The sequence below is a fragment of the Psammomys obesus genome, unplaced genomic scaffold (genome assembly GCF_907164565.1).
Source record: "Psammomys obesus unplaced genomic scaffold, mPsaObe1.curated_primary_1811, whole genome shotgun sequence".
Classification (NCBI taxonomy): domain Eukaryota; kingdom Metazoa; phylum Chordata; class Mammalia; order Rodentia; family Muridae; genus Psammomys; species Psammomys obesus.
In genome coordinates, this window is record NW_026596034.1 from 22,558,728 (window position 1) to 22,580,072 (window position 21,345).

Consider the following 21,345-nt stretch of genomic DNA (forward strand, 5'->3'; position numbering starts at 1 on the left):
TTTCTTTCTTTCTTTCTTTCTTTCTTTCTTTCTTTCTTTCTTTCTTTTTCTCTCTCTCTCTCTCTTTCTTCCCTCCCTTCCTCCCTCCCTCCCTTCCTCCCTCCCTCCCTTCCAGTGCAGCCTTGGCTGTCCTGGACTTGCTTTGTAGACTGGGCTGGCCCTGAACTCCTAGATCTGCCTGCCTCTGCCTCCCCGAGTGCTGGGATTACAGACATTTCTTTTGGTTTCTGAAACTGTGAACAAATTATCTCCTAATCTTTCTCAAGAGTCTGGCCCATTTTTATCATCATCTCCACCTCGTTGTCTTCAAATATTTTTTTATTACGTTTATATACATATTTGTGTGTGCACGTGAATGCATGTGTGTAAAGGTCACAGACGACTTGTGGTAGCTGGTTTGCTCTACCGTGTGGGTTTTGGGGATCAAAATAAGGTCATCAGTCTTGGTGACGAATGTCTTTATCCACTGAGCCATCTCTCTAGCCCAAGCCTTCACATTTTATTGAAGAGTTTTATGTTGTCTACTGTAACACTAACAGAGTCAATAAGGTTTTTGGAAAGAACAGCTGAAGGTCGAAATGGTGAGGTGCAGTGAGCTGGTGAATTCCAGTCTCTGATCTTAGGTCTTGTTTTTATGCTGCCACATCACAATTGTTTTATTCTGAGTATACAAACCATGCCCATACTTACTTTATTTTGTTCATTGTTGTGTCTTTATATATAACCCTTGAGGATGAGGTGCTTGGCCAGTATTCCAGAGGAATGTGAGGTGGGGGTGTTAGGTTTAGAGAAAAGGTAAGGAATGGCCTTGGGGTTTTATGGCAAAGCAAGTCTGAAATTCAGCTATCTGTCCTCCGGAGTTTGTTATAGTTATTTCACAATTTTGCTCTTGGGTTAAAAAAGATAGGGGTTTTAATTACTTGGCCGAGGACAGGCTCATAGTGATAATTGTGTTTGGTTTTCGAATGAAGAAACGAGCTTTCTCCTTGGCTGAAGGCGAGCAGAGTCCTTCCTAAAGTCCCTCATTCAGGTGCTGGGACTAAGATTTAGGCAAGAGGTCTTCGAGTGTGACTGACTATAGCACATTCTTTCAGAACAAGCTGCTGGGTGTTTGGTATATCAGACACGCTTGGTGCCAGGTTGTACAAGTACAAAAGGAATACCTGGTAACCCTCACGCTCAGCTAATTTTTGAGGAATAGAAGAGACTGGAGTGGACTCTAGGGCCAGACTTTTCTGCCTATCTGAGTGTTGAGTTAGGTAAAAAAAAGTGCCCTGAAGGTCTCTTTGTACTTCACTCTTACCGGAGAGTCTAGACTCCTAGCTGTTTACTGGATTTGTTCCCATGGAAACCTGAACTCACTTGACAGACATGTGAAACAAATATGCTTCCACATGCTTGCATAGAGAAACCTACATCACTTAGTGCCAAGAATGAGAAGTCCTTTCTGAAAAGTCTAGTCTTGTTAAATAGAAGTAGTCTGGGCCCACTCTTCTGGACTTAAAGAGATTTCTCATGCCCCAGACAATCTTTTTGACTTGGGCCCAGGTCCAGACTCTTGGAAGGGGATTGGGACAAGTAAGAGAAGGGTTTTGTGTATGGTCTGTGGAGATAGAGGAGCTTCCCCTGAAAACTTTTTTCACTCTCAAATGACCTTGGTTCCTTTGCCCTGGGGCCTGTTAAGCCAGGAGCTAATATAGACATTATGTTTTATTTTTTCTCTTCTGTCCTCTAGCCAGCTCACCTCCCCCCCTTTCTTTTTTCTTCTTCTTCTTTTTTTTTTTTAAGGGCAGGATGTCACAATAAGTCCACACTGACTTTGAACGGAGATCCCCTTGTTTCAGCCTCACAAGTGCTGGAAATATAGGTGTGTGCCACTCTTACCTAGCTTTACATCTTTTTTTTTAAAAGATTTATTTATTATTTATTATATATACAATGTTCTGTCCAGCATATATGTACCAGATCTCATTATAGATGTTTGTGAGCCGTCCTGTGTTTGCTGGGAATTGAACTCAGGACCTTTGGAAGAGCAGCCAGTGCTCTTAACTTCTGAGGCATCTCTCTGAGCCCCCAGCTTTGCATCTTTGTTGAGCAGAGGATTTTGGAAAGCTGATCCCATTCTTTTGGCTTGCCTCAAGCTTATAGGGATCCGCTTACCTCTGCTTCCCAGAGTGCTGAAATCATAGGCATGTGCTACCATGCCTGGCATCAGTTTGCTCTTAATAGTGAGTTCCAGGACAGCCAGGGCTATATAGGCAGACTTTGTCTCAAATGATCAAACAGAATTGAGCAAAACTAGGGAGAATCCACCGTAGACAAATAGTTTTGCTGGCCTCTTTGCTCATTAAGACAGATCTCTTGTTGGAAGTTGTCATTAGGTTGGGACTGAGCACTCATGTCTTTCTTAGGAGCACTGGATACTGCCTGCCTCTAGTGTCTGTGTCTTATGACTGGAATTGAAACAGGTCTGTTGTTCTGCATGTTGGGAGATATGCCTAAGCAAGTGGTGGGCAGGGAAATCTCTCTGACTGGCAGGTGAAATTAAGCCAGAGTTACACTAACTCCTGCCCTAGACTTGACATACTTTTTTTCTTTGCCAGGCCACAGTAAACACAGGTGTACAGGATCCATTTACCATGGAAGCCAGGGAGCTTGAGAGCCCCACACCCACGTACCATCTTCTCCCCAAGGCCAGCCAGCACACTGTAAAAGAAGATGCCAGCTCACCATCTCAAGGGTCTCCAGAAACTATGCAGCTGAAGAAGGAGATCTCCTTGCTCAATGGGGTCAGCCTGGTGGTGGGCAACATGATTGGCTCAGGGATCTTTGTCTCACCCAAGGGTGTTCTAAAATATACTGCTTCCTATGGGCTGTCTCTAGTTGTGTGGGCCATTGGTGGGCTCTTCTCTGTTGTGGGTGCCCTTTGTTATGCAGAACTGGGGACCACTATCACCAAGTCAGGGGCCAGCTATGCATATATTCTAGAGGCGTTTGGGGGCTTCATCGCCTTTATCCGTCTATGGAACTCACTTCTAATTGTTGAGCCAACCAGTCAGGCCGTCATCGCCATCACCTTCGCCAATTATATCATCAAGCCCTCCTTCCCCACCTGTGATCCTCCATATGTGGCCTGCCGTCTCCTTGCTGCTGCCTGTATATGTAAGTATGGGGGTGAGGCGGGGAGCAGATGTGGAGGTGTGGGGTCTCATATTAATTTGTGTGGGTACCTGATACCTGAGTGTTATAATTTTGTTCTTTGGGGGAGGAGAGAAGGTGTGAGGCATCATATACCTTATGGGGAAAAAAAATTATCACTTATTTGGTTTATTTGGTTCTAAGACATAAGTAAATATAAAGGATGGGGGTGGGAGAAGTTTGAATCTCTTCACGGCTTTGGGACTTTTCTTAACTATCCTGTATTTTTGTTCCCTACTCTGAGACAGGTTGGTACGTGTCTTGCATTTGTCTTTCCAGATGATTCCCCCCGCCCTGCCGCCGCTTTGGAGGGTCAGGTGGTTTCGGTGGTGTCAACATCACTATTTGTAATAAGTCAGAGCTAAGGCCTTGTGCTCCCAGCCTTTCCTTAGAAACTAATTTAAAGGCATCAAGGAGAATATAGGCTTCTCTAGATGATGGGGTACCCCCTTCCTGTCACTGCCGCTCTTTGTGGCCTGTTGAAAGCAGCAGGCACCATACCAAATGGCCTCTTATTTTTTTTTTTTTTTTTTTTTTTTTTTTGAGCACAGAAAGCCTATCTTCATACCAAGAATTTTATCTTTTGACTGAAGGAGTGGCATCACTTCTTAGCAATGTAGCCGTTGGGTTTCTGATTCTCATTCACTCACGGTGTATCTTTACCCAGATTTCTTAGGACTAGAATTATGAGTCCCTTTCCTGGAAGCTCAGGCATTTACAGAATTCATATCTGAGGACAGGGTCTTACTAGAAGTAAGGCCAAGGCATAAAACCATGTAGCATTTAACCAATGAGGCTTTGGGACTCAGCTTATTTCCTTTCTTGGAACTTAGGTCATAGGCTTAAACTTTAAGCAGAGTTTGAATGTGATAGAAGGGAGAATGGGTAGGAAAGACATTGAGATCAACATGATCTCTGGACACATATGTTCTGAAAAAAACAAAAGATGAGGGTGAGGTTTGGGTAGGGTGGAAAATGATGTTTTGAAATTAAGACATAGAAAGGTCCACCTTGCCGGAAACTGGGACATTAGAGGAGTCCACCTTGTTGGTTGGGATATCTGGGATAAAGATTTTCTAGACAGAGGTTGGAGAGGTGCATGCCTTTAATCCTGATACTTGGGAGGCAGAGGGAGGCAGATCTCTGAGTTGTAGGCCAGCTTGATCTACAGAGTGAGTTCTAGGACAGCCGGGGCTACACAGAGAAACCTTGTCTTGAAAAACAAAAAAAAAAAAAAAAACAAAACAAAAAGCACTTTACTGCTTATTGTCTGTTCTTCCGGAAGACTTCATTAGGTGGCTCACTTCTGCCAATAACTCCAGCTCCAAAGGTAATCAGTGCTGGCCTCCATGGTTACCCACACTGAGGTGCACATAACCACATGCAGCCCCCCCCCACACACATATTAAAAATAATAAACAGGCATTTTAAAATTTTATTCGTTTTTCAGACAGGGTCTCAGTGTAATTCGGACAGCCCTGGAACTCACTATGTAGACCAGGTGGGCCTTGAACTCAAAGAGAACTGCCTGCCTCTATCTCCCAAGTGTGGGGATGAAAAGCATGTACCATTACACCTGGCTTTAAGTGTGTTTTTTTTTTTTTTTTTTTTTTGAAAGACAGTTTGATTCAAAAATTTAGGATCTAGGAAGTCTCCATATGTTTAGTTATAGAGAACAGGCTATAAGATGGTGGCTCATGGGCCAGACTTGGCCCACAGATAGGTTTGTTAGGCCTACACAGCTCTTATTTATTTATTTTTTTTAATCTATCTATTTATGTATTTCTCAGCCTGGAACTTCCTAAATAATTTGTGTCTTCTTCAGTCTACTGAGTACTTAGATTGCAGGCATGGGCCATGATGCCTGGCTTAATTTTTTTTATTTATAAATCAAGCAACTCACAATTCCAATCGAAGGTCAGTGGCCTTTTTTTTTTTTTTGAATAATTTTTATAAAGATTTATTTATTATGTATACAGTATGCCTATACACCAGAAGAAGGCATTAGATCTTATAGATGGTTTTGAGTCACCATGTGGTTTCTGGAAATTGAACTCAGGACCTTTGGAAGAATAGCTAGTGCTCTTAACCTCTGAGCTATCTCTTCAGCCCCCCAGTTCAGTTCCAAGATAACAGAATTTCACATGGCAAGAGATAAGGAACACACATATGAGACTCTGGCCTTCCCCTGTTTTTATTATTTGTTTGTTTGTTTGTTTGTTTATGTGGACGGTTTCACTATGAAGCACTGGTTTTCCCCATTTAAAAAAATATTTAAAGTTAGACTTGCAGTAGTGGCACACTCCTTTAATCCTAATGCTTGGGAGGCAGAGGCAGGCAGATCTTTGAGTTTGAGGGCAGTCTGGTCTGCAGAGTGAGCTCCAGGACAGCCAAAGCTACACAGAGAAACCTTGTTTGGAAAACGAGAAAAAAAATTTTTTTAATTGTATAGTGGTACAAAATAATGGGTTTTGTTATAATGTCTTCATACTTGTCTGTGACACACTTCAATCATACTCACTTTTACATTTCTCTATTCCTCTTCCCATTCACAGTCTTTTAAATTTAAATAATTTGAATTAATTATTAGCTTTTGAAAAACCAGAATTTAGCAGGGTGTGGTGGCGCACTCTTGTGATCCCAGTGCTCAGCGCTCTGAGTTCAGGGTCAGTCCTGGGTTATAAAGTGAGGACTGAGCCAGCTTGAGCTATAGAGAAAGGTCATGTCTCTAAAACAAACATTAGACACAATACAAAGAAAAATTAGAATATGTACTTTTTCTTGAAAAAGCAAGAATTCTGGAAAATTTGAACCCAGATTCTTGCCCCTCAGGCAGTTAGCCCTGTTTGGACAGTTGTTGCTACTTTTAAATGTAGCAAGCCAAGGATACATACACAGAGAAACCCTGCCTGGGGGGGCGGGTCGCAAAAAGTGTATTGCTATTCTCAGCTACGTGTTGCTTTGTGTGTGTGCCACATGTATGCCAGTGCCCACAGGCCAGAAGAGGGTGTTGGATCCCTTGTTGCTGTGGTACGGGAAGTTACAAACTCAGGAAGGGCCGCAAACCCCACTGTGCCGTCCTCTAGCCTTCGTGTTTGTATTGCTTTGTTGATCAGTGAAAATGCTGCTGCTCCAGCCATTGCCTTTCCATCTGCATCTCACTTCATTATGTTTGGCATTGAGATCTAAGTGATGGGTGGTGGTAGAATCTCTCACATTGTCTTACTTCTCCTAAAGTGGTTCTCAGGGGGACCTTAGTTTGGCACAAAGGTGGCATTTGGCAGTATCCAGAGACATTTTTGGGGTAGAATTATTAGGAAGCAGTGCTGCTGTTGTTTATTAGGTAGAGACTAAGCGTAATGTTTAACATCCTGCCAAACAGGATGTATATAGTCTTACTGGCTCAAAATGTCAAAAGTGCTGCCGACTATCCTAAAGCTATCCTAAAGCTGTGCTCTGTCATCTTGGGATTTTCAGTGATGGGTGGGGCTCTCTAGCTGCTGACTTAACCCAGCAGACTTAGGAGCTCTTGACAACTTAAGGAACTATAGGAGAATAATGACTTATTTTTCTTTCTGTTTCACTTATTTGAGACAGGGTTTCTTTGTTTTTGCCAGGGTGGTCTCAAAGTGGATCTCCTCCTGCCTCAGCTTCCCAAGTACTAAGCTTACAGTTGTATACTACCGCATTAGGCAGAATAATGGCTTTTTTTTTTAAATTATTTTTTAAAAAAAATTAAATTATTTTAAAAAAGTTTTAAATTATTTTTAAACTTATTATTGTCGTTGTTGGTTTGTTTTTCATGGCAGGGTTTCTCTCTGTAGCCTTGACTGTCCTGGAACTTGATCTGTTGGTACAAAACTCACAGAGCTCCACCTGCTTCTGCCTCCTGAGTGCTAGGATCAAAGGTGTGCATCACCACTGCCCACCTATTAAATTGAATTTCACTTCCCTTTCCATGAATGCTCCTTAGGAACACCCGGCCTGTTTCTGTGAGGATATGGATGATATTCCCTAACCCGAGTTCCCGGCCTTGCTCTGTGGGAAGAGGGAGCTGGGACCCAGCATAGTTGGGATTGCAGTTGAGGTTGCCTGGCCACATTCTTGTCGAGGGAAGAAAGTATGAGAGACTTAGTTCAGTCTAGAAGTGCATGTGTTGCATTTTTGGGGTTTCAACATACAGCAAAACACCTGAAGCAGCATGGATGAAAAACTGACATTGTGAGGGTCTAAGAAATGTGAGGGTCTGAGGAAGTGATTTAAGGTGTGTAAGAAATGAGACTAAAAGATGATACACGATATTAAGACTTCTAACGTTTAGAGTTTTAACATAAACTATTACTCTAGCCTTGGTAAAGCGCTGGCTACTGTTACCATAGTCACAAGCTTAAAATTTCAAGTGTTCTTGACTCTGACAGACATTTATTTCTCTGGTAGCCGGGTAACTTTGGGGAGCATGTTCCTTTGTGATCCTCATTATGTGGTTTCTTGCCATGGCCTAGGGTAGCTTCTTAAGTTCCAACTGTTTGCGTGTAGTTTACTGGGTCAAAGAAAGGCGGGCTTTGTCCTTCGGAAATACATCCTGAGGCTGACCTGAAGCATCTCTTCACACATCCTTAGGGAAAATCTAAGTGGCTAATCTGTGGGAAAGTCTGGGATAGCCATGACTTCTGCTGTTCTTTCCTTCTTCTTTTTTTTTTTTTCTTCAAGACAGGGTTTCTCTGTGTAGCCTTGGCTGTCCCGGACTCTCTTTGTAAATCAGACTGGTCTCAAACTCATGATTATCCACCTGCCTCCGAGTGCTAGGATTGTAAGCATGCACCACCATGCCTGGCGTCAGCTAAAGTTTCTATTAAGGGGACGGGTGAGGGGAGAATGCTGGAAGGTGACAATCAGTCTGCCATGGAGTGACTTTGGAAATTTCTGTCTTATTGTTTGGTCTGGATCTGCAGTCAGATTTCAGTAACAAGCTCCCAGAAGTGGTAAAACATCTAGATAGCATGCAGAACATGTTGTGTTCCATCCCTAGAACTACCAGAACAGACTAAAAATAAGCTCTCAGAGAGCCAGAGACTATTATATAGGTCCATGATCATTGATGTTGGCCTGAGTAGCATGGGGACATGAAGAAGGAGGAAGGGTTAGAGGTTTGAGTTGTAGCACTGGAGTCTGAGCACCTGGCCTCCAGGCTCAGTCTGGTGAGCTGGATGGGGCTGGAAAATCTTGGAAACATACAGGGTGAGGATCTGTGGTGAAATTTTGTTTACTGATTAGAAGCAGGCAAGCAGGCATGGGATTTGGTTTCTGCCTGGTAGACTGTGTTCTTTGGCAGGATTGAGAGAATGAGGCAAGCTAGCTATCTGAGGCCAGCCTCTGAGGATATTCTTACTCAGGGATTCCTATACTTTATTCCCTGAGAGGGAATGTTCCTTAGATTTTGTGCTGTAGGCATTTGACTCACTTCATCCTCCTGTCCTGCTCTCTGGCAAGTGTGTTGTGGCTCATTAACTACTTTAGTTGAGAAAGAAGCATATGTGCTTAGTAAATAAGTCATAATGTAAGTCATACACCGTAGAAAAAGGCTTTCTTCCTCTCCAGCGATTTAGTCTTTTTCTCAGTCAGTTTTACTGACCAAGTGCCTTAGTGCCTATCCAGCTGGCCTTTGGAATGGGCCCTGCTGGGACTTCCAGAGGCATGCCTTCATTCATCCTTTTAATACAGTCATTGCCTCCACTGCAGGCTGTGTTTACTTGTGTGTAGAAAGGACCATGTCTGCAGAAAGTCTACAGAAGGATAGAGGCAAAGGGAGAGGAGGAGCAAGACTGAAACTAGTTGTCTGGCACATGGGCTGAGGGGTGTGAAGCATACTTGGTGAGCCGAGTAAGGCTTCTGTGTCTCTTCTGTGCTGTCCAGTTTTTGATCTCTCTCTTTGTCCCCCTTTCTCTGTCTCTACCTTATCTTTGTTTCCTGTCTTTGTCTTTTTCTCCATTTCTGTGCATTTCTTTATATATATATATATATATATATATATATATATATATTTTTTTTTTTTTTTTTTTTTTTTCTTCCCTCACAAGTTCATTCTTTTTGTAGTCCTGATTTCTTCCTCTGCTTGTGGTTTCAGGACTTCTATGGTCTTTGACTTGGTGTAGTTCTGGACTCTCAGACTACTCTCTTGGTATTCCGGGAGAGATAACTTACAGGCCCAGATTGGATCTATTGCTTAGCTTGAGCAGGTCTGATAGGGGAAAGAGAGCAAGTCCTAAGAAGGAGATGAACAAGGACCTCAAAATGTCTTACTGTACTGTTTTGGTGCCTGTGGACTGGTGGCTGTTAACTACCTATCTTACCTGATCCAGGCTTACCCGAAGAGAGAACTTTGATAAGCAGTTATTCCCTGTGAAGATTTTTCAGCAGCACATATTTCTCTTGGTTCCTCCTCTCCCACCAACCTACTTAAACATTGTATCCCCAACCCCATATAATTGTTTCATGTGTGTCCCCATCTATATGACTGAACTATTTGGAAGCATTTTTTTTTAAATATTTATTTTTATTTTATGTGTATGAGTGTTTGCTAGCATATGTGTGTCTGGTTACCATGGAGGTTGGCAAAAGGGCATCAGTTCCCTTGGAACTAGAGTTTCAGGTGGTTGTAAGATACCATGTGTGTGGTGGGAATTGAACTCAGGTTCTCTGGAAGAGCAGTCAGTGCTCTTAACTGCTGAACCAACTCTCCAGCTCTATTTGGCAGCATATTAAGTGAATCTCTTGAAACACCATGCAGCCTGTTCTATCACATGTGGTCATTTTCACAGCTGGTCCTGTACACTATCCTTTTAAGTAGAGAAAGGTCCAACATTCTGATGATTGCCCAACTGGCTGTTAATTTAGAGGCATCACTGTGTTCCTTCTTGCTGTAGAAGCCCTTGGACAGTTGCTCTCATGTTATTCCCTGGGTCAAATTGTCCTTATTTTGCAGGAACAGAGATCTCTCTGTGGGTTAAGCCTCAGTCAACTAGCAGTTCACAACCGTCAGTGTCTACAGGCTTAGGTGTTATTGAGGTCCATGAGTGTGTATCTCAAAGGTAGCAGGGCTGACAGGAGCCTGGCAAGTTTTCAGAGGGCTCATTCTTCATGGTGTTGCCTTAGAATTGGCAAGTTTGCATTGGAATGGGATTAGGGAGATCATTTGGACTTGGGAATGTAAGTTTGGGAATGATAGTCTCTCTCAGCCTTAGTTTCCTCATGTGTAAGATGCGAAATGGACAACTACATTTGGGAATTTGTGAGAGTGGGTAGTGAAGTATGCCTGTGAAAATGTCAAGCATAGAACACACACGGTCATCAGTATTCAAATTTACCTCATTTGTTACTGGGTCCTTTTTGTCCCTACTGTCTCATGTGAACATAGACAGGTTTTGTGCCTCATCACTTGGCACCTTGGGGGTCTGGTTGGGTAAGAGTGGGTAAAGTGAAGCCACTCATTCTAGGTGCTAGGGAACAGTTCCAGGAATGGTTCTGGCAGTTCAGAGCATATATGTGTTTATACATGCCCTAGTATCTTTGGATACAGTATGAGTATGTCCAGTATGAATATGAGCTGGCCTATGTGCTGCTCCTCCTGTTTACCTGTTCCGTTTCTCACTGCTCCACTGTTCTTTTAACTTAGGCAGGAAGAACAGAAGAATGTTTTCTATAGAGGTTGGGGTGGTGTGTTCAGCTCAAACCTGCCAGTGATACTATGGTTTTCCTTCTAGGTCTGCTGACATTTGTGAACTGTGCCTATGTCAAGTGGGGCACACGAGTACAAGACACATTCACGTATGCCAAGGTCCTGGCACTCATTGCCATCATTGTCATGGGCCTTGTTAAACTGTGCCAGGGTAAGAGGGGCTGAGGTGGGAAGAAGGGTAAATGTCTCCTGAAGTCTCTTTGGCTCCCTGAGGAGGGACTCAGTCAGCTAGCTTCATCTCTCAATACATTCAATCTAGAGTGTTGTTAGTGAATGTGACTCTCTTCCTGGACTTTGTCAGCCAGGATGGCTTGGCCAACTGGACATTCCAAATGTCAGCTTCTCCTCAGGGCTTCTGTGGAAATATAGAGCATTGCAGAAAGCTAGCAAAGGTCCTAGGAGTTCTTGAAACTTGGAGTATCATTGAGTCATTCATAGAAGTCATCTAGGGCAATAGATTACCAGTCCTGCATGTAGTCTGTAACCACTAAGCAGTGAGTGGTAAAACTTGACTTTCCTGGAGAGTAGGGGAGGGAATTCTTGGCCAATTTTCAGTATTTATTGTTTATCTGGATTTATGTTAAGCATTGTATTCTTTTTTTCTTTTTTTTTTTTTCTTGTACTGAGGATGGAACCAGAACCATATGCCACTCAGCTACACCCCTAGTCCTCTTTAAAAAAAAAAAAAAAAAAAAAAAAGATTTATTTATTTATTATGTATACAAAAGATCTCATTATGTACCAGATCTCCATATAGGTTGCTGTGAGCCACCATGTAGTTGCTGGGAATTGCACTCAGGACCTTTAGGAAGAACAGCCAGAGCTTTTAACTTCTGAGCCATCTCTCCAGCCCCCTCTTTTTGGGTTTTTGAGGCAGGGTTTTTCAGCATTGCCTTGGCTATCCTCGAACACCCTCTGTAGACCAGGTTGGCCTTGAACTCACAGAGATTTACCTGCCTGCTCCCAGGTGCTACAATTAAATGCGTGTGCCACTATTGCTAGCCTCTTTATTTAATTTTTTAAATTTAAAAAATACTGTTTAATTCTCTTGCTATAGCTTTCCAAGTGCTGGGATTAAAGGCATGTACCACCATGTAGCTACATACTGGCTCTTGAAAGCTTTTCATCCTGGGGTCAGAGCAAACTGAGGCTAATGGGTGTTCCAGGATATCCTGGAAGGTCTTTAGCAAAAGATATCTTCCCCATTTAACAGCCAATTCCCTATGTTTTCAGTCCCTAAACATGGCTGTATTTAGAGTTACGTAGGGAGCTGAGCCCTTCATTTCAGACCTATTGATCTGAAATTGAAAATTAAATACATTCTTGTGTGTGTATGGTCCTAAAGACCAGAGACCCAAGACTACATGCATGCTAGACAAGTGCTTCCCCAAGTCCAAAGCTGTGCTTTTATGAAGTGCACTACGTAATTCTACACAGCTAGCTTAGGAACTGTGCACTAGTGCCAAGTAACTACAGCCAGGCATCTAAATGTCCTTGGAGTCTCAGGAGCATCCTGGAGTAAAATTGGGTGATTAAGTAGTCATTCCTCTAAAATGTGTGTGGCTTAGAGAACCTCCTCTGTGTGCAGTGACTGATAACCCCTGGAAACTCTTGCTGCACGCCTATATCTTTTGCCACATTGAAATCTGGGTGTGAGCTTTCTTTGTGTGTGTGTCTATGTGAATATGGCACATGTGTATGGGTCCTGTGGAGGCCAGAAGAGGATGTCAGCTCTCCCTGGAGCTGTTGTTAAAAGTGGCTGGCCACTGAGCCTTCTTTCTACCCCTCAGTCTAGGCTTTGTGCAGGGGGTGATGACAGGCACCTTAGAAGGCTGACTCTTGTTAGAAACTCAGTGTTGTCTGGATGTCTGTCCTGTGCAGCTAGGTAGGCTTCCGGTTTCTTTGCTTGGATTGGTGCTCTGAAGGGTGGGGTTAGCCCATTAAGAGATAAGATCTCAGTTACTGTATAGCCCCAGATTTCCTGCCCCAGGCAACCACACTACACCCATGGCAGAGAGACTGATAAAAAAAAAAAAAAATAGAGTGCAAATAGTGGCTAAACTGTATAGTGAGCTGAGCCAAGGCCTTCTGCTAAAGTGTCTTGATTGTCAGTAGAAAGTACTCCTTTGTGTGAAACAACTAGTGGCTTCAAAATAGGAAGAACTGAGGTCACTTGCAGGAAATGGAAATTTTGTAGGGCCTTGAAAGAAATGTTCCTTCAGAGTTCAGCCAGGCATGCTTTTGTTTTCTTGATCACCTAGTTTTACTAAGGAAAACTTAACCTGAGGGAGTAGGTGGGTGGTGAAGCTCAAGGGAGTTTCTACTTGTTCTTTGGTATTAAATGATGTTTTTTTTTTTTCTTTCTTTCCCTGCCCTGTTTTTCTTTTTTTCCCTTTTGTTTCATCTTTGTATTCTTTATCTTCTCCATATTCCTTCCATCTCTCTTCCTCCCTCCTGTTTCTTTTCCCTGGTCTCCTACCCACCTTTGCCCCACAGGACACACTGAGCACTTTCAGGACGCCTTTGAGGGTTCCTCGTGGAAAATGGGAAACCTCTCTCTTGCCCTGTACTCTGCCCTCTTCTCTTACTCAGGTTGGGACACCCTTAATTTTGTAACAGAAGAAATCAAAAACCCAGAAAGGTAAAGGCGAGATCACACTGTCCATCTTGGCTGGAACTCCTGCTGATGGTGGGCACAGTTACCCTTTTCTCAAACCTCCTCCCTCTACTTCCCATCTCCTCTTCCTCTCCCTGCTCCCCTTCTCCAGTTAGGAGGGGTTGGGGGCTAGGATGGGAGTGAGTGAATGTGGGAAAGTCCTGGCTCTCACCCTCGTGTTCCGTTGGAGAGCACTCAGGGTTGTTCCTAGAGGAGAGGTTTTTTGTGGGCAGCAGCAGACCCAGCTAGGGCTGAGGTGGCAGGACTCTTTCTTGTGGTACTGAGAATGTTTCTGGCCTACCAGGCCTCAAGCCTAGGCTTCAGTTTCTAGATGGTATTGCTCCTTGCATTTATCCTGAGATCATAGATGCAGGAAGATTATAAAGCCACATGAGACTCACTGGCCCTAATGTGGTAGGATACTAATCTTGAGCCCCTTCTCCGGGAAAGTCCTGTTCTTCCCAGTGGACAGTGCCCAGGAGCATGGGAAGCATCCTCACCCCAGCTCACATGGGGAAGAGGAGCCCATCTCAAAGACGTGGCAGCTAGTGAACTGTTAAGTGTTAGGCAAATTCCAGTGGGTGCTGGATCAGTTGTCATTCTTAGGGGAGGTTGGTTCTACGTAGCCTTATTTCACTTGTCCTACAGAAATTTGCCCTTGGCCATTGGGATTTCTATGCCAGTTGTGACACTCATCTACATCCTGACAAACGTGGCCTATTACACAGTGCTAGACATTCAAGATGTCCATAACAGTGATGCTGTGGCTGTGGTGAGTCTCTTGGGGGATCCTCATTTGCTCATGTTTCTCATCTCATGAGGATCATATGGTGCTTAGCTCCTGAATAGTCCAGTCTTTTCCTGTAGCTACTGTAGTTCTACAGTATGAGGGATGGGGCAAAGGGTGGGCAGGCTAGCAGTGACTGCCTTGTTTAGAGATCATAGATATGGGGGGTGGGGATTACAAAACTCTATCCTGTATTGAGTATCCCTTCTTTGCTCTCCCCTCAGACATTTGCTGACCAGACATTTGGTATGTTCAGCTGGACCATCCCCATTGCTGTTGCTCTGTCCTGCTTTGGGGGCCTAAATGCATCCATCTTCGCTTCATCAAGGTACTTTGGCTTTTCTGATGATAGACTTTTCTTTATAGGCAGCTCATAACCATTTGTCTCTAGTTGCAGGGGCACCAGTGTAAGAGTAGTACAGGCTCTTAACTGCTGTACTATCTCTCCAACCCCCATGATGGCTTTTAAAAGAATGTCAGCTGAAATAGGAGGATCTCAAGTTGGAATCCAACTAGACCTACATAGTAGACCATGTCTTTTAAATAAACCAACCAACCAAAAAAAAAAAAAAAAAAAAAAAAACCACTGTGGTGGCTGTAAATTTGTACAGTGGCAGAATAGGGATACTCCTGGTGGATGAGGAATGCCATTAGATCATGAAAACAGCATCTGTGGGATGTGGTGAGGTATCTGGTTCAGAAGTGGGAGTGTTGGTAGATAGATGATAGTGAATTTCTTTGCTGAGAGGCTGGAGTGGTCCAGGGATAATGGTGGGAGAGCGTTCCTGGGTAGTGGTGAGGTGCTGGTACTGAACAGCATACTAATAGCTAATAGTGAGCAGTATGAGTAACGGGCTGGGCCTGTGAGGCTGTCCCCTGTTCCCCGCCCCCTGCCACGGGCTCTGAGCTTAGTTTGTCTGAGTAATGTGACTGAATAAAAGGCTGCTGACACATTTCATCCCCATACAGGTTGTTTTTCGTGGGCTCCCGTGAGGGCCACCTCCCGAACTTTCTGTCCATGATCCACATTGAGCGCTTTACACCTGTACCTGCTTTATTGTTCAATGTAAGATCTTCTGGGAGGGTGTGGGCCTAGGCAGGTTTGTGCAGGATTCCTAGCTTACACTATACTTTAGGCTTTGTTCCAAGATTTGAAGCACAGTTTTTTTTTATTGTTGTTTGTTTTGTTTTGTTTTTTATCTTTTTTGAAGTGTTTGGGATGGAACTTAGGCCCCCATAGAAGTTAGGAAGGCATTCTACTACTGTTACATACAGGGAACAGTATGCCCTCTGCCCCAGACAAGGCCTTCTTACATAACAAGTTGAACTTGAGCTTTAGATATTCTTGCCTCCCTTTCATTGCTTCAGAAGGGCTTCTCCCTGCCCCCGTGTTGATATATGAGTCAGGGTGAAAAAAAAAGGTAGGAAAATTGTCTATTTTTTAAGTTTAAGCAGGTCTGACCTTGACTTAGAAAGCTAGTCCCTGTAACCCTATCCGCTAGGATTCTTTCATACAAGAGACACTCTCAGAGTAGATATGGATCCATTTTGCTGACTCCCTTTCAAAAAGCTCCAGGTGACTATGATGGTTCTGGAGGCATTTCTTCCATTTGTTTGCCAGCAGTGTAATTCCCATTGTGATTTCTGCCATCAGAAAGGAAGAAGAATCTACCTTGTTAACCAAAGTGTGTGCAATAAATAAGGGGAACACTGAGTATAAGTGGAGGTGGAGATGTTGCCTTGAAGGTTAATGTTGGTGATGGATCTGTCTGTCACTGAAAACCAGAGCTAATCTGGTAAAGCTGTTTCAGCTCTGACAGACTGCTGTATGGTGGAGTTCCCTGGTATGGCTGGAAGTACTGACACTCTCCTGTCTTCTCCACTACCTACCCCTCAGTGCACCATGACACTCATCTACCTCATCGTAAAGGATGTTTTCCTTCTCATCAACTACTTCAGCTTCAGCTACTGGCTCTTTGTCGGCTTGTCTGTTGTTGGACAGCTCTACCTTCGATGGAAAGAGCCTGACTGGCCTCGACCTCTTAAGGTCAGCATGGTTAAGATAGGACCTCATGTGGTCCAGATTAGCTTGAAACTAACTCTGTGGCCAAGGAGGGCTCAATGTGCACAGCTCTTGCATACTAGCACAAGTGGGTCTTTTATTTATTTTATGTGCATTGGTGTTCTGCCTGTGCAAGGGTGGCAGATCTTCTGGAACTGGAGTTATAGACAGCTGTGAGCTGCCATGTGGGCACTGGGAACTGAACATAGGTCCTCCTGAAGAGCAGACAGTGCCCTTAACCACTGAGCCATCTCTCTAGCCCTGGGTCCTCCTACTTTATTTATTTATCTATCTATCTGTTTATTTATTTATTATGTATACAGTGTTTGGGGCACCAGATCTCATACATGGTTGTGAGCTACCATGTGGTTGCTGGGAATTGAACACAGGACCTTTGGAAGAGCACCCAATGCTCTTACCCTCTAAGGCATCTCTCAAGCCTTCTGGAAATACCTTTTGATCAGGCTGTGTTCTTTCATCTCACCCTACTAAATCTCACTTAACCTCTATTTCAGCTGAGCCTCTTTTTTCCCATCGTGTTCTGCATATGCTCCTTGTTTCTGGTGGCCGTACCCCTCTTCAGTGACACCATCAATTCCCTCATTGGCATTGGGATTGCTGTCTCTGGGGTCCCTGTCTACTTCATGGGTGTTTACCTGCCAGAGTCCCGAAGGCCACTCTTTATTAGGAATGTTCTGGGTGAGTGTCTCTTTGCTCCTATTGTTCATTGGCTGAGTGCTTATGCTCAGCCTGCACCAGGCTACCAACTCTTCCACCTTACGATGGCAAGAGGATAAAACCTGGCTGCCCATCATCTTTTTTTTTTTTTTTTTTGTGCGTGTGTGTGTTCTATTCTAGAGTTAAAGCACTATCTGTTTTTTGGTGTTGTTGGGTTTGTTTTTGTAATTTTTTAAAAAATATTTTTAAATCTTTATTTCTATTTTTATGTGCATTGGTGGTTTGCCTATGTGTGTGTCTGTGTGAGGGTGTCAGATCTTGGAGTTACAGACAGTTGTGAACTGCCATGAGGGGATTGAACCTGGGCCCTCTGGAAGAGCAGTCAGCGCTCTCAACCAACCGCTGAGCCGTCCCTTCAGCCCCCTGTTGTTGTATTTTTTGACACAGGGCTTTGTGTAGCTCAGGCTAGTCTTGAGCTTGCTATGTTGCTGAGGGTGACCCTGAACTCCTCATCCTCCTGCCTTTACCTCTCAAGGATTACAGGTGTATGACCACACCTGGGAAGAAAAGGCTGGGTGTGGAATAGAGAGGCTTGTTGGTTAAGGACAAGGCCAGGCTTGGTGTACCTAAGGCACAGGTGGGAAGGAGTCACAGATATGTTTTCAGCCTTCTGGTATTCAGATTGAAACTGTAGTAAAATAATGTTTGCTAAGTCTTGTGCTTCTTATCTTCATTTAGCTGCTGTCACCAGAGTTACCCAGAAGCTTTGCTTTTGCGTCTTGACTGAGCTAGATGTAGCTGAAGAGGAAAATGTTGAGAGGAAAACTGACTAGGAGCCAGAGATGACATTCCCTGAAGTCCAAAAAGCTGTGACCACAGCCACCAAAGACCAGTTACCTAACCCTTCTGAATTAAAAGGAGCTTGTTGGCCCACATTCTGTAAGGGGGCTCAGGGCCAATGCTCTCTCATTGGTAAGCTGTGGGAAGAGACTGATCAGGCCAGCTTGAAGATGGGGACTTCAGTGGGAGGGAAATGGGGATGGGGAAGGGTTGGTTTAGTTTTATTTCCGGTGAGTAGGTATGGACCTGTTGGTAAGTTGTCCTGAACAAAAAAAGGATGTTAAGTTGACAGTTAATGGTTCATGATTCACAGCTATTTGCAGTTTAAACCATAAGTCTACAGTGGGGCTTCTTCATGAGAAGTTTTCCTCTGACCAAGTCCAGCTTCTTGATTTTTTTAGAGGCCCGAATGTTACTATTTCTTCCTGTGACTCAAAATTCTTGGGGAGAGCATTATTTTTTTGTTTTTGGGTAGCAAGAGCAGCAAGGCTTCGTTTATCTGACATGGGATCAATGTACCTCTTTTCCTGAATTCCACAAGAGGGACATCACTCCCTTTTCTGGAATTTCACTTTCAAGCAAACAATAAGCTTGATGAAAGACTTTTCAGGGTCTAGGAATGAAGATCCTCCTGTTGAGGACTTCTCATTTGTGGGTCTGAATGTTGGGGTATCCTTGGGTTCTCATTGTGTACAGAATATCCATCTCCTTGAGGAGGTGCTGCCTGTCTGACTGACTTTGCTCAGATCATATTAGCAGTATAGTCAGAATCCTTAAGCAAGAGGGTGAGCTTCTATCTTATCAAGGAATTTGTCCTGGCCACTTGATTGTGCCCTTCCTAGCTGATCCATGGTGCTGTGGAGCCCTTGAAACAAGGGCTGAGAGAAAACCTCACCACTCCAGCTGAATGGAGCATCTCTGCTACTACCTGGACAAGCCACTATTGTCACCAAAAACCAATCTGTACATTTCATTATTTTATTGATACTTACTTCAGGACATCAGTTGTAGCAAACCATTAGTGATCATTTGTCAACAGATGTCATAAGTGAATTGTGTGTGAAGAAAAAGTACCTTAGCTAGGCTGGCAGTGCACACCTCTAATCTGAGCACTTGGCATGGGGAGCCAGGAGGAGTTAGAATGTGAGGTTAGCTTAGGCTACATAGTGAGTTCCGGGTAGCCACTCTGGGCTATATAACAGTATCCTGTCTCATCATGTACCCGTTACACGTTAATGTATAGATAAGTCACATGTTCCTATCATCTGTCTCAGACCCAGCAAGGACAGATGAGCAAGTTCTTGAGTCAGAAGTCTGGTAATACTGCTATTTTAAAGGATAATCCTTTGTTTTTTATTAAGACCATAGGTCTTTGTTCTAGTTGATAGAAAATAAAATTTTGGATCTCTGTTATGAACTGTAAGAGGCCTGGAATGTTCTGGAATTCAGGTAGATCACCTTGATCTATCAGTTGTCACTGTACCAGGAGAACATCTCGTGGATTCAAGTCATCAAATAGCTTGTTCTCTTCAAGGGCCTATGTGAGGGTTTGCTGTGTATAGACTCATGCAAACCCGCTCTGGTCATTAACTTTCTGAAAGCCACAGGGCACCAGGCTTTGCTCACACTCTGAACCATCTTGGGTCGTGGGACAGTACATCTGCTTGCCTTCTCTTGTCCAAGGGCTGGTGAGAGTGAGTCCCAAAAGTGCTTGGTACTTGTGCATCTGCTATTTTCTCCCTGTGAAGATTGATGGAGACTGTAGGAGAGAAAACAACTTTAACCTCAGTCTGACTTCTGGAAAAGGGTGGAAACAGCTAATTCTGGTGATCAGGCTAGGCTGAGTTGAGGCCAAAACAACAGACTTCCATCTTTGCTTGTGGGCAATATGTCTACATTGGATTGTACAACTATCTTGGTATGTCATCTTGGACATAGAAGAACCTGCTGTTTTGACATGGACATTTCATCTTTAAGTTTTGGAATTTGTGAACAATACAAATAATAACTGAGACAGTCTCCCCTTCTGATCCTTTTTTTTTTTTACCAAACTGGCCCAAAATGCACAGGAGTAACCTTGGATATCTGCTTGCTCAATAAAGACTTAGGGGAGTGTGATCATAGTTGCCTTTGGTTTTGGACATGCATCTTTGAGAGCTTTCTGGTAACCTTCGGTACTATCATGGGTTGACTTGCCTAAACCATATATACAAACATGATTCATGTCTGAGGGAAGCTGGTACCCATTCCAAGGCTCTGCTAGAGCTCAGCTTTTAAGTGGAGTGTGAGCCTGTTTTTTTTTAGTGGTCTTTGGTCCTTTTTAACTAATCCCAGGAATTTGCTGCCCTCCAGTGGTTTCTGGGAGAAGTGGGGACCTCACACTCAGGGTGCTGTTGCTTAATGACCAACAATCACTTGACTAGGGCAGCATTTTTTCCTTCTGAGGTGAACATAGCTTCCCCCAGGCACCCTTACTGTGGGAAAGAAGCTAGACTTCCTACAGCACTCAAGCGTCATGGTGGAATTCTTCCTACCGAGTCTTTGTCTCTTTGAATCCACCTCCTGGTGTGCTAATCCCATTTACAATGGTACAGTTTGTTCCCCTTTTGGAATAGGTACAGTCTGTGAAGTTGTCAGCCCTTTTTTATTAGCATAATTTAATGAACACATACACACCAGTGAACACACTGTAGTGGCAAACAGGATTTTATTCCTGCTTATATGCCTACAGATCACGATGACTGGTGTTAGATGCTGTATTGCTGCCCATTACTCAGAGTAACTGGGACACTTTTGCTTATCGATTGGTTGTAAAAACTATTTGAGTATACAAATTACATCATTTAGTAACTCCTTGTAGATGGGAACTACCATATAGGTAAAGGCTTATAAAATAGACATAAAGTGAAGGAATGACTAGAGGCAGTAGAGGCTTTGAACTGGAAAGCATTGGGAAGAAGGCATCTGTGTTATTCACTTTCTCTTGGATCAGCATTCTTAGGACAAGAGGGCATTTGCTGAATTGAATGTTGTTATTTCCTCATACTAATTAATGTCTACTACAGTAACTACTAACCACACGTTGCTGAGTTAAAATGAAATAAAAACCCAACCAGTTTGGTAACTTGCACATGTTATACTAGCACCTTACGAGACTATGGCAAGATTGCAACTTACAGTTTAAAACAACCAAAAATCCTCTCAAAACTGGTGATAGTGGCTCATGCCTTTAATTCTAGTGCTAGGGAGGCAGAGGCAGACAGATCAAGGCTAGCCTGCTCTAAGACAGCCAGGGAGGGCTACCCTGTCTCATTCCCTGTCCCAAAACACCAATCCATGAGCTTTCTGTTGTACTAGTCATATCTCAAGTGTTCAACAGCCACACAATT

The 21,345-nt window shown here is 43.5% G+C and overlaps 2 protein-coding genes across 7 annotated transcripts in view; both read left to right on the top strand.

Annotated features, from left to right (window-relative positions):
- The window catches only part of Slc7a6 (solute carrier family 7 member 6), a 24,166-nt gene extending 6,206 nt beyond the window's left edge, over positions 1–17,960 (top strand). For 5 of the 6 annotated variants that reach the window (XM_055621158.1, XM_055621155.1, XM_055621160.1 and 2 more), the window contains 9 exons: positions 2,604–3,162; positions 10,959–11,084; positions 13,430–13,574; positions 14,238–14,361; positions 14,601–14,704; positions 15,346–15,442; positions 16,274–16,423; positions 16,954–17,137; positions 17,855–17,960. In XM_055621158.1, coding sequence (XP_055477133.1) covers positions 2,640–3,162; positions 10,959–11,084; positions 13,430–13,574; positions 14,238–14,361; positions 14,601–14,704; positions 15,346–15,442; positions 16,274–16,423; positions 16,954–17,137; positions 17,855–17,949 — 1,548 coding nt within the window. In that variant the 5' untranslated portion in view covers positions 2,604–2,639 and the 3' untranslated portion in view covers positions 17,950–17,960. Of the gene's footprint in view, positions 1–1,806; positions 1,868–2,411; positions 2,469–2,603; positions 3,163–10,958; positions 11,085–13,429; positions 13,575–14,237; positions 14,362–14,600; positions 14,705–15,345; positions 15,443–16,273; positions 16,424–16,953; positions 17,138–17,854 lie in introns of those variants that run through there. The other variant, XM_055621161.1, reaches the window with a different exon arrangement.
- Positions 17,961–18,022: 62 nt separating this feature from the next.
- The window catches only part of Prmt7 (protein arginine methyltransferase 7), a 59,910-nt gene continuing 56,587 nt past the window's right edge, over positions 18,023–21,345 (top strand). The window contains exon 1 of the mRNA XM_055621144.1: positions 18,023–18,088. The gene's annotated coding sequence lies outside the window, so the exon portion shown is untranslated. The remainder of the gene's footprint in view (positions 18,089–21,345) is intronic.